This window comes from Fibroporia radiculosa, assembly GCF_000313525.1.
Source record: "Fibroporia radiculosa TFFH 294 genomic supercontigs, scaffold341, whole genome shotgun sequence".
Classification (NCBI taxonomy): Eukaryota; Fungi; Basidiomycota; class Agaricomycetes; order Polyporales; family Fibroporiaceae; genus Fibroporia; species Fibroporia radiculosa.
In genome coordinates, this window is record NW_012133198.1 from 46,746 (window position 1) to 59,063 (window position 12,318).

A 12,318-nucleotide genomic window follows, 5' to 3' on the forward strand; every position below is an offset into this window, starting at 1 on the left:
AACCTGAAGCCATCACGCAAGAGTCCAGCGGCGATCGAGAAGTTAGCCACCAAAAGCTGATTCGGATAACAATGAAATACTGAACCTTTTGGTCACGATAACGACAAACAAGCAGACAGCTCAAGGATGCCTCGTCGGAATTCTTGAGTAAGGTTACTCGGAATTCGCCTTATAAGACGCCTGAATCGGTTGCATTACGTGAAGGTCACCCCTGGAGACCACCTCCAATTAGTCTTGTGCGGGCCGGAGCTATAAATCCTAGAGATGCCAGAAATGGGACAATGGCGTTCTTTGTAGATACTGATATACTGGCATACTGACATCTGAACCATTGAGGGCCTGTTGCGAAGCAGTCGTTTTCCAAAAGTCAGATCCTGAAACTCCGAGTTACTCAGCGCCGCCGCGGCACCGGCTTGAGAAAGCGGAAGTAAAATGACTTGATTCGTTATCGGCTGACGAAATATCTCGCGATCGAAACCGTCGATTACATAAGCATATACATAAATAAACCGATCGCAGTGCAAATCAGTGAAATGGTATACCGTGACATTAAAAGTCCTTTCCTTGGGTATATATATGATAGATGGGAATGTGAAGTCGACACCAAGGACTATCAGCTCCAGCTAGACTATCATTCCACATGCACCGGGGCACTACGTTATTCATACAGATAGTCTTGAACACACTGAGCGTACTTGCGCCCCTTGAAGTCGGCTTGTCGTCGACGTGTCTAGCAGAGACCTAAATAACGCCCCGATGCTCAGTCAAATTGTCCTGCACGCACAGTTGCGAAAAAGAAAAAGAGCGACTTACTGTCTACTTGCATCAACCGGCTTCGCAACCTCGACAAATCGTCCTGAATTCTGTCATGCGTCTCACGATATTGGCATTTTGATGCGAAGTGATCCAGCGCGTTTATTAGGCCCGGATTGAGCACACCAGCATCTATGTCGGACACGATCACACTTTCGCGCGTGAAGAGCGAGAATGATAGTGCCGGTTCGTCGGCGTTGTAAACAATGGCTTCCTCCACGCCTTCTTCGATACAGTCGTGAACAGCCGCCAATGTATATCGACGCCAAGCAAGAAGTTCGTCACAGTCAAATCTTTGATGCAATTCCCTGGAAAGCGAGAGAATAGTGGTCGACAAGCGGAAAATTGAAGTCTTCAGGCAGCTCAGGTTCTTGGGTATAGAGGCCATACATGCGAGCAACATCTTGAAGTCTTAGGGAGGATCAATACGTGAATTTACTAGTACACCAAGACACGCACCATCTCTTTCCAGTTTGCTCTTATACCTAGGTGCAAAGTAGCTTATCAAATTCAGTATTCCACAGTAGGACTTCCGATCCGGATACGCTTTCTGTGATTGCCATAGCTCACTGAGACGACGATAGACATCGAGCTGCGTAGGTGGAAGTGCTTGAAGTAGATAGTAGAGATGGTCTACGATGCGTAATCTATCCCTTTCGATTTGAGACAGTTGCTCCTGCGAGGCGGGCCGAGTCGGAGAAGGAGGGGAGAGTGATGGATCCGCATCAGATTGTGGGATGTCCTGCGCAATCTTCAAGAACATATCAATACAAATGTGTCCCATCATGGTGACAGCCTGTACATCATGTTCTCTAATATTCCATTGTAGCTTTTCCGGTTCCTGAGGGTCTGAAGAATGAGCTCTGCGCTCGAGAACGCCGTAGAAGGCAGGTAGAGCAGCATTCGGATCGCTTCCGTTGAGACACGGCCTCAGAACATCAGTTAAAAAGGAATCATCTAGGATCATCGCGTCGGCCTTTTTGAGCATTGAAAGCTTCGTTTCGTTCTTTTCCTTCAGCATGCGAACAAAGTACGATTCGAACCCTCTCCAATCCTTGAACTTCTGCGAGGCATCGAGGTACCTCCGCCACCTATGAATGCGCTGTGAATACAATTGTTCTGCGAACTTATGATTCAGTCATAAAATCGGATTGAACTGGCATTCACTAACCGTTCAGGAGATCTACAAAAGACCGAGAGATCCACTTCAGCCATCGGATGACTATGAACCACCACCACGCTTGCGGAGATTTGTAGGCACAGTCCGAGATGATCGCAGGAAGGAGCGCAGTCCCGATAGAGACCAGCAGCAACAAACCAACCACGACCAATACGAGACCCGCAATTACTGTGCTGAATGGCCACAGTAGCACAACCAAGCCGACGAAGAAGAGGATCAGCGAGACCTGTAGCAGAATAGGCAGTATGCTAATAATGAATGGGACTCTCCACTTGCGGAGACCGCGATGTCGAAAGTACCAGATGCGAACGCTCTGCTGAGACAAGCTGGCAGGTCGTATCATGTGGTAGTTTAGCCATTGATTCACGGAAATGGCAATTGAGGCTGCTCCAAGACTGAATCCCAGGGCAGCAAACCATAAGCCATTTATGGCGAGAGACTGTATGGATGGTGGCCCATTTGACGAGGAGGACATAGAGGAGTTCAAGATGGAGGGGTCCGGGAATATAACTTCACGTTGACTCGCCAACAGCGTTAGCTGCGCAGAGAAGAGGTTGATAATCTCAGTGGTTGTATTGGGCGATTGAGGTTGTAGTGATTGGAAATAGGGAAAAATGAACGTAGTGAGGACGGCAGAGAAAAGACCAGCCTGTTCGGCGTAAACACCATGAAGTCAGCGACATAGAGAATAACTCACGAATATCAGTAGGTTAGCAATTTCATCTTTCCATTTCTCCACGGTCGCCGCTTCATGTTCCCAGACCTGCTTGGCGCACTCGGACCACCCTTCGGACGCGTCTTTGGATGACAACTTCTCACCAGTACCTGGCTCTTCCGTTGAAGATGGCGCTGCCCCTCCCTCGGGCTTCTCAGAACATTAGAATGTAGCAAAGAAAGAAAAAGGACAGACGTGCCGTCTCGATTGACAGTTTGCCCTGAGTAGACTCGATGGCAAGCTTCTCGAAGTATTCGATCACTTGGTTCGCCGTCTTAAACACACGATCAGTATGCCTTCAACGAACAACAAATTATTTAGAGCAGAATTACCAGAGAACCACCCAACTTGCCAACGTCCGTCGCGAAATTGTTGAGATGTGCGTCGCCAGTATTGTTATCCGCCTGAGCCGCATTCTATGTCTAGTGAGTTGGTATCAGACGATCAAAAGCAGAGAGACGTACTGGTGGCGGGCTAGTAGAAGTAGGTTCATCTGGTTTCAACGATGGAGTTGGGACCTTCGGACTTGGAGGTTGATCGTGAGGTGTGCCGCCACCGGCTCCGAGTGTGTTCATTTCCACGCTCGCTCCGGCCCCATTTTGACGACGCAAGCTTGCAAGCGAAATTCTCGTAGATACAGTCGGCAGCTTCAGACCGCGTCCGTTGACCATAGAGCGATGGAGTACTGAGAAGAATTGGGCGGTAGTCCGCGTGGTCAAAATGCTTTTGAGTTCTACGCCTATGCGCTAATTCTAAGCCGGAAAGTACGACCGTGACGACTCACGAGTGGGCGTCCTGCACCGCAAACTACATGGCCACAGTGGCTGTGCCTTCGAGATGTTCAAAAGAATGCTACAGTATATGCTATGTACCAATGCACCTTCTAACAAGCTAGCTCATGCTTGAGGCTATGCGCATGCAGACGACACGACCCAGTGCGCGTTTTCCAAGTTCAAGCTCAAGTCACACAGGTGCAAGTTATTAACGTTGTGTCTCAACAGAGTCTCTGGCTGCTTTCTCCGACGCAGACCTCAACGCAATCCATATACGCGTCACTTCCAGCATCGCATGCTGCCAATCTATCTTTGTAGTAACTTTGTGATTGGTCCTAGCAAAGCGGCAGCATATAACATGTGGGGAAAATGTCTCCATTCCAGTGCCAATGACTCCGCGCAGCGATTTTGTGTAGAAAATAGCTGAGCTCACAGGGTCTAGCAGGATCCTAGAACGGACCGCTGCCTCTGCCACAGCACGGACAGAGGCGTCACCTCGGCTACGGGCACTACCAATCCAGTCTTGACAGTCAAAACTACGAAGTCATATATGGCAGGCTTTGACTCACGTTACTCTGAATCCTATTTCTTCCCGACCATCCCCCGATGCACGGTACATGCAAAGCAGCAAGAGGCAAGTCTTTTCCACATTTCGAACACCTTGCAGTGCTTCTCAACCCGGTTCAAAAATGATCCCATCGCTTCATGCAGCGCATTTTCACATTTATGAGAGCAGACAGGTAGTCGTACTGTACACATCGGGCTGATACCCGAAGTTCCAAAACAGGTGCACCTGCGGTCCCAAATCCAAACCGGCGACTTCATCAGGCCGGGTAACTGTACTCGGAGAATGTACGAGTCACGATTTGTCCACGATAGTTGTACGCCTGTCGCATGTCAAGCAATGCGATTATGTGAGCGCAACGCCGGAAACTGGAAAATAAGGACGTCCGACAAGAAAGACCTTCATGTAATAAGCTAGCGGTGCGGGTGGAATCGGGCTGCCTTCGACTCCGTCACGAATTGAGTCTTGGGAGGAAGGAGTCTTGGGCGGAAGTGGGGACGAAGAGACGATAAATCCAAGCTGATTCAACGAGCGTGTAAGAGGGCAAGCATCGCAATATGCTTGATTTACTAAGTCTACTATCACGTAATCAGAATGACGTAAAGGTAATATTGATGAACTTGAAGTGCCAGTGTTCGTTCCCGTCATCGTCTTCAGCTTGAATCTAGTCACTAGCAGTGTCTAGTACGCTTCCCTTTCACGCTGCTTATACCATCTTGTGTTTTGTGATATTACCCCGAAAGATATCCGGTCTGACGGTCCTATAACGATTTTATAACGGCCCACTACTGCTGGCCGAAGTCGCCTTCTGAGACCTTTTGGTGAAAACACGGGGCTAGACTTCTCCAAGATTCAAGCTGGTGTAGTCTTTTACTCCTCATTTAGGTGCGCACTGTCTAGCCTGTTTTGTGGACATTATCGACTTATCAACACGTGTTTGTTCTTAGGCTCAGTGCGGACTTCGATGCTTGCAAACTCATTTCGTGTGCAGATTCATGCACGATCACATCACCTTGCAGCTTCAGTGTTGCGATGTGATGTCTCCGGTACCATACGCCGATCTAAGCTTCCAGCTTTCCTGTACACTGCGCGATATTCGACCTCCCGGTCGCCGGAAGTTCTTGCTAAAGCCAGGACTTCTGCTACCTACGACGATGGCATCCAAACGCGGGGCACTCAAGAAATTGGTGCTATGAGTCAAGAGCAGGTTCCAATTAGCGAACCTGGTCGCACAACTTCGACAGCGTGGGATCATGGTGCTTCAGACACGCCCACCGACACACTCTTCCTAGGCAACCTGAGCCCATGGGCGACAGTTGGCGAGCTGCGCAAAATCTTTTCTCGTTTCGGCGAGCCAGTTATTATTTTGAGTATGTATTCCCCCGTCCTCCTCCCATACCCTTCCGACCACGTCAGCAGAGGTTACGAGCGCAGGACAGAGTCGTGGCTTCGCACATCTTCAGTTCCCGAACGTGCAATATGCGAAGAAAGTGCTAGACTTCCATAAACGGTATCCGTTCATGACCGGCGGGCGACAGCTGCGCATCGTTTTCAGTACATCTACCTCCCGCGCGCGCGAGCCTTCAAGCAATATTGCGCGAGCGAGCCGTTCACTGTATGTGGGTAATGTGCCATATAACACAAAGGAGGAAGAGCTGCAGAAGCTGTTTGCGACGTACGGTGCCGTGGTGCGAGTTAATCTCAGTGAGCATTGCTCGTAAGCTATAAGTCTCGCTTGGCGTCTCTACTTATTCCACTCACGCTATACAGCTCGAGACGAGGAAAATAATCGGTGTCTTTATGCACATGTCGACTTCGAACTGCTGGAAGACACGCGAGCCATCTTAGATGCGCAGTGGACGAAGCGGTTTGAGCTTCAAGGCCGGCCGCTCTGGATTGACTACTCGCGCACGTCCTATAGGCAGCGCCGTGTGGAACAGATCTCAGCTACGGAGGACGATGATCGTGACGTGGCGAACTTCCGGAGATCATATGCGCCGAGTAGGTCTCTGTGGGTAGGCGGAATGCCACCCGATGTTATAGAAGAGGATGTCAAGAGGCTATTCAAGTACTGGAACGGATGCGAGGGTGTGAGACTAGGCAAGCGTCTCCTGGTTCATCTCCGTCCTGCTCATGGTCTGCTGACGCTTCATATGGATGCTGTGGGATCACAGTGAACAGTCGAGATGAGCGATGCAGATCGTTCGCACATGTTGACTTCATGTCTGTCCGCTTGGCGATAGAGATTATGGAGTCGCATAGGAAGACGCCCCTGAAATTGCTGGATAAACGGCCGGTCCTGCTGGACTTCGCGCCCCCTATGCTGCGCTCGGATTATCCGCCCAATTACACGCTATACTGTCCGGCCTTGATTGGCGACGAGATCGACGTGCGTACTCTTTTTGGGAGACATGCGAAAAACATCCGGGAAATCAGATTTCGTGAGCTCTTCTTCTTGAAGTCGTGGGGCCGTGTCATTGACTCGTCTGCCGTACGCTCGCCAGACCATCGGCCCTTGATCGATCCAGCGAAGAAGGCGGGGTTCATTGAATTCTTCACGACAGCGCAGGCGAGGGCTGCAAGGGACTCGTTGAATGGGAAAGTGATCAGCCCAGGATGGCATCTTAGTTTAGAATTTGCGCGGCAGTCCACGCTGCAACGAAAGAGGGCTGCAGGTGTTGTCAGCGAGTTTGGGATGCAGCCGACCGAAGAGGAGAAAGAGCAGCTGAGTGCACTGTATGATGTGATGTCTGAAAAGGAAGCGGATGGGCGACTGTGAGGGCATCGTACGTGATCAGCGATAGTGTTGCGTGTCCTTTCCTGACACATGGCGTTGACAGTGATCCACCTGCGCCGACTGCTTGGGCCGGGAGTGTATCTTCCCGTGAATATATAGTGCAAGTCGAGTCCCATCACTTGCACCTCCGCATGCCAACTCATCTCATCATAAACATACACCAGTTCATGGTACACACCTCAATAGCGTCATCACGCGATGAACGCGCGTTATAGTAGGATGGCAGGAATTCTTACCACCCTCAACTCTGTGTCTGAGTCGCTGTCTGATAATTCCTTGTGCAGTATGTGTTTCATGTTGTTGATCTCATACTGTAGCACCATTCGAGCTACCTACTGACACGATCCAGTCGCCGGATTTTGACTGCGTAACGAGCCGTCCTGTCATCTGAGTGACTGTCCTCGATTCTTGCTTACGATATTCTACCTCTCAGACTATTTGCTGCTAGAGCAGGATCTAGTCCCTGGATTTTACTTGAAACGCTGGTGATCGTAACGGCTGTTCTAGATCCTTGCTTACTACATTATACTCGTATCCCCAAGACACCCACAGTTGATGTGGGAGGTGATATGGGAGCACGCCGTTCTTGAACAATTGCGTGGCTTATTCCTACTGCCGTCCGCTACTCCGTGTAAGTTGTTGAAGGCACAAGACGGGACCAACCCTTCTACGTTGTGCCATGAGGGTCGCCGCACGAGCACCGTACATGAGCAACTGTGAATCGCAGAACAACATTCCTGCGCTCGCCAACGCCGGATCGTCCCCCCCAATATGACTCTGCGAGCTAGCTGCTGCCGAATGTCCTTCTCGATTATCGTGATTGGGGCCATTGGATAGGACTCAATAGTATATATCACGAGTGCTCTCCGTTGCGCCTTCTCTTACGCTCAGTTACGGAGAACAAGCCGGACAGCCTGGAAAGGAGGCCCTTGCTCTTCGTCTAGACCGATCCGGCCGGCTGTTTTGTACCCTAGATGCGCAGAGCTCCATCGCCCCCACATCCAGATACGCCTTCTTTGCGCTCGTATAAAATGCTCGCCCTGTCCTACCCTGGCTCCAAGCCGCCCACCTGACTGGGCAGACCCCTCTCCCCCTTTCTCTGACCCTTACGGTCACCATGACTTCCACTATCGATCCAAAGACCATCGGGAAGCCTGCCCGGACGCGTAGACATGTCAGGTCCCTCACTGGTGATTGACCCGCATCTGACCACTGACGTCCCTAAGTAACTGACGATACGCGCGATCAGGATACACCCCAGAGACGGACGAGGAAGGAAAGGAGAAATGGCCGAAGGGAGACGAGAAGGTTTGGAGAACAGCTCTGCGTGGTCTTGACACCGGTCAGTATATGCGTGCTTATCGGTTAACGACGCGGGCGCTCTCGAACCAATCTCTGCGAGGATATTGCTCCTCGCATTCATCTTTGCAAAATTGGGCTCACAAATACTTTTTAGACGTTCCTTCCATCACCAAGTCTGTCGTGAACCATGTCCAGACGTCCCTGGCCCGTCAGGCGTACAACCTGGATAACCTCGGTGCATACCAAGCTGCCGCACTCTCTGTCCGGGACAACCTCATTGTATGTGCCTTGTCTATCATTCTTGCCTTGCACCCTTCTCACTATGCTAACTCTTAGCTCAACTGGAACGATACACAAATGCATTACACGCGGAAAGCGCCAAAGCGTGCATACTACCTTTCACTTGAATTCCTCATGGGCCGCACGCTCGATAACGCACTGCTCAATCTTGGGTTGAAAGACAAGTACCAGGAAGGCGTGCACCAGCTCGGGTTCAACCTCGAAGATATCCTCGAGCAGGAGCGTGACGCTGCGCTTGGGAACGGAGGCCTGGGCCGCCTGGCAGCGTGCTACCTAGACTCGTCTGCGTCGCAGGAGCTGCCCGTGTGGGGGTACGGGCTGCGGTACAAGTACGGTATCTTCCAGCAGCTCATCGGTCCCGACGGAAGCCAGCTCGAGGCGCCCGACCCGTGGCTCCAGCAAGGTGATAACCCATGGGAGCTCCCCCGTCTCGACGTTACGTACGAGGTGCGCTTCTACGGGCATGCGGAGCGTCTCGATGGCATGAAGGCTATCTGGAGCGGTGGGCAGGAGGTGGTGGCGATGGCATATGACACGATGATCCCCGGTTACGACACGAAGAGCACGAATAACCTCCGGTTGTGGGAGAGTAAGCCAAAGCGTGGATTCGACTTGCAGAGCTTCAACGGTGCGTGCGGTACCCAACGGTTCCTACACACATCTGCTAAGCAATAATCTCTGCAGCGGGTGACTACGAACGCGCTGTGGAATCGTCGAACAGTGCGGAGGCGATCACCTCTGTCCTCTATCCGAATGACCACACTACTTGTGAGTGCTTCGGCCACATAACAAATGTATTTTATGCGAGCGCTCGTAGTCGGAAAGGAACTCCGGCTCAAGCAGCAGTACTTCTGGACTGCTGCCAGCTTGGCCGACATCATGCGTCGCTTCAAAAACTTGGGCAAGCCGATTACAGAATTCCCCGATTGTACGTTCACCTTTGCATTAAGTGCCGCGCATGCTCCTTATGGCACCCTACAGACGTGGCAATTCAGTTGAATGACGTGCGTGGCGCGATGCCTAGTGTGCACTGCAGAAGGATGCTGATTTGTTTGACACTAGACTCACCCGACGCTGGCGATCCCAGAGCTGATGCGCATTTTTATCGATGAGGAGGACGTCCCATGGGATGCTGCGTGGCAGCTTGTCACGAACACGTTCTTCTTCACGAACCATACCGTCTTACCAGTAAGCCAACACTTACATGGTAGTGCGTTGCAGCTGACGCGCATACGATCTCACAGGAAGCACTAGAGGTCAGAAGCGCTGAACTCTTGCGTAGAGGCCTTGCTCATTGCTCTCATTTGTGCAGAAATGGCCCGTTCCTTTGATGCAGTCGTTGCTTCCTCGGTATGGGTATCGTCTCGATACATAGTATCCTGTGACTAATACAGCGTGTGCGTAGGCACATGCAGATTATCTTTGATATTGTAAGCCTGTTATCACTGTCTGCTTTCGTCTGACTCACCGTGTTTGAACAGAACTTGTAAGATCTCAAATGGATGACTGACATCTTGCTAACACGCTCTATGCACCACCCAGGATCTTCCTGCAATGTGGGCCGTCTTGTCGTTCAGGTTATGACATCTTCGTTAAAGCACTATCTCCATGTAGCTGTGGAGAAGAAGTTCCCCGGGGATCGCGACAAGTTCGCGAGGATGTCCCTCATTGAAGGTCTGCTTTGATGTCGCTTCACGGTTGACGCGACATTTACGCGAGCTGCAGAGGGATACCCTCAGCAAGTGCGCATGGCAAACTTGGCGTGCATCGGTCAGTCTGGGACATCCGTACGCCATGGTCTTACTCATATCTCACTCCACTCTAGGAAGTAGAAAAGTGAACGGTGTGGCCGAGGTGAGCCAATTTGGAGCTGGGATCTCTTCACTGTACCCAAAATATTGTTTTAGCTGCACAGTGAGCTGGTCAGGACGACTATCATGAAGGACTTTGTGGATTACTATGGTATCAGCAAGTACGAATCTTGCCTGCCGGATGGCGACGTTTTTACTGATTATGTTTTGCAGGTTCGCTAATGTCACTAACGGCAGTATGTATAAGGTTGCGGAGGTCATTGCTGGTATTTAACTCAGTTTTTGCTCTTTCAGTTACACCGCGTCGTTGGCTTGATCAGGTACGCTCCAATTCTAGCTACATTGCTGCCGACATCTTGAACATTGACTTTGTCGCCGCAGTGTAACCCTGGCCTCAGCAAGCTCATCAGCGAGACACTCAAGCTGCCCAAGGCCGCATTCTTGAAAGATCTTTTCAAGCTTGAGGTGAGCGGAGCTATTTACTCAATACGTGCTTTTGGGAGTTACTCACCGGATCGTCCGATTGCAGGGATTGCTCAAGTTCGTCGACGACCCGATCTTCCAAAAGAAATGGGCAGCCATCAAGCAGAGCAACAAGGAGCGCCTCGCGCATTATGTGGAGACAACGTTAGGTCTGAAGATTAACACGCATGCCATGTTCGATGTGCAGATCAAGGTCAGCGCGTTGCATCGGTATCCATATTTCTCGCACTAATACGGTGCCGTAGCGTCTCCATGAGTATAAGGTTCGCTTTCACTGTCTTGAGAGTTTCTTCAGCTTACGGGATCCGGTGCAGCGTCAAACACTCAACATCATGGGTGTCATCCACGTAGGCTATCCTGCTATCATCTAATATCCCGGCATTTATTCAACTTCTTGCGCGCAGAGGTATCTCACGTTGAAAGATATGACCCCCGAGCAGCGTAAGACTGTTAATCCCAAGGTTGTCTTCTTCGCTGGCAAGGCTGCTCCAGGATGTACGTTGTACGCTTTTTTGACCAATTCCATACTCATCAGAACATCCAGACTACATTGCTAAACTGGTGAAAATTGCGTTTGTAGCGCGTTCGATCAGCATACTCATGCTTTCTCCCAGACTATCCGCCTTATCGTCAATGCTGCGCGCATCATTAACTCCGACCCCGAGACGAAGGATATCCTACAGCTCTATTTCCTTCCAGACTACTCGGTCTCGCTCGCAGAGGTCCTCATCCCCGCATCCGATATCAGCCAGCACATCTCAACGGCAGGTACGGAAGCTTCGGGCACGTCCAACATGAAGTTCTGTTTGAATGGCGGTCTGCTTGTTGGCACTGTGGGTGAGTGATACCCATCGCCGAAGTGCAAGTGATTCGTACTCACGTTCACATTAGATGGAGCAAACATCGAAATCGCGGAGGAAGTGGGCGAGAACAATGTCTGTGAGTAGCCGCTGCTCTCCCGGGTGTATGTGAGACAAGCAATGTTGATCTTATGCTCTAGTCTTCTTCGGACATCTCACTCCTGCGGTTGAGGATCTGCGCTACCAGCACATGTACCATGCTGTGCCGATTGAACAGAAGTGTCCGCCATTGGCCCGAGTATTGAACGAGGTCTCAGCAGGCCGCTTCGGCGATGGTAGTGTTTACGAGCCGTGAGTTTGTCTCTCTAGCTCAGTGGTCACTGCATCCACTGACACGTCCTCTTCAGACTGCTCAACACCATCCGTCAACACGATTACTACCTCCTGACGGAGGACTTTGATTCATGTAAATACGTCCTTTCTTAGGCCAGATCAAAGCTGATCTAGCTCACCCTTTCCAGACATCCAAGCACTCCAGCTGGTTGACGAAGCTTACCAAGATCGCACGGAGTGGATCAAGAAGAGCATCAGGACCTCCGCCAAGGTTCGCTCGCGATTGCCATACTGATTTAGTTCTACACTAACTTGAACGCATAGATGGGCAAATTCAGCTCTGACCGCGCAATCCAAGACTACGCCCAGGAGTATTGGAACATTGAAAGCACAAAGCCCGAGTGAGCTGCTAGCGGCTTACGCGGTCCATTGTAGGATACGGAGAA

At 50.9% G+C, this 12,318-nt stretch overlaps 3 protein-coding genes across 3 annotated transcripts; 2 read left to right on the plus strand and 1 right to left on the minus strand.

Annotated features, from left to right (window-relative positions):
* Positions 1-760: 760 nt before the first annotated feature.
* Positions 761-3,379, minus strand: FIBRA_00826 (uncharacterized protein; the record flags this gene model as incomplete). Its single annotated transcript, XM_012322714.1, has 7 exons — positions 761-1,224; positions 1,273-1,932; positions 1,985-2,642; positions 2,691-2,848; positions 2,904-2,982; positions 3,041-3,124; positions 3,173-3,379. The coding sequence occupies 7 exons, from the start codon at positions 3,377-3,379 to the stop codon at positions 761-763; spliced, it is 2,310 nt and encodes a 769-aa protein (XP_012178104.1).
* Positions 3,380-5,010: 1,631 nt separating this feature from the next.
* FIBRA_00827 (uncharacterized protein) lies at positions 5,011-6,825 on the plus strand (the record flags this gene model as incomplete). Its single annotated transcript, XM_012322715.1, has 4 exons — positions 5,011-5,416; positions 5,466-5,750; positions 5,817-6,134; positions 6,221-6,825. 4 exons carry the CDS (start codon positions 5,011-5,013, stop codon positions 6,823-6,825), a joined length of 1,614 nt encoding a protein of 537 aa, XP_012178105.1.
* Positions 6,826-7,960: 1,135 nt separating this feature from the next.
* FIBRA_00828 (uncharacterized protein) lies at positions 7,961-12,277 on the plus strand (the record flags this gene model as incomplete). Its single annotated transcript, XM_012322716.1, has 29 exons — positions 7,961-8,033; positions 8,093-8,185; positions 8,300-8,424; positions 8,482-9,073; positions 9,130-9,213; positions 9,263-9,373; positions 9,427-9,449; positions 9,508-9,633; positions 9,690-9,701; positions 9,758-9,795; positions 9,851-9,875; positions 10,044-10,119; positions 10,171-10,215; positions 10,271-10,299; positions 10,353-10,417; positions 10,470-10,492; positions 10,551-10,576; positions 10,638-10,721; positions 10,786-10,932; positions 10,985-11,002; positions 11,054-11,086; positions 11,144-11,234; positions 11,284-11,300; positions 11,354-11,576; positions 11,631-11,678; positions 11,740-11,890; positions 11,947-12,005; positions 12,061-12,143; positions 12,197-12,277. The coding sequence occupies 29 exons, from the start codon at positions 7,961-7,963 to the stop codon at positions 12,275-12,277; spliced, it is 2,601 nt and encodes an 866-aa protein (XP_012178106.1).
* Positions 12,278-12,318: the final 41 nt, after the last annotated feature.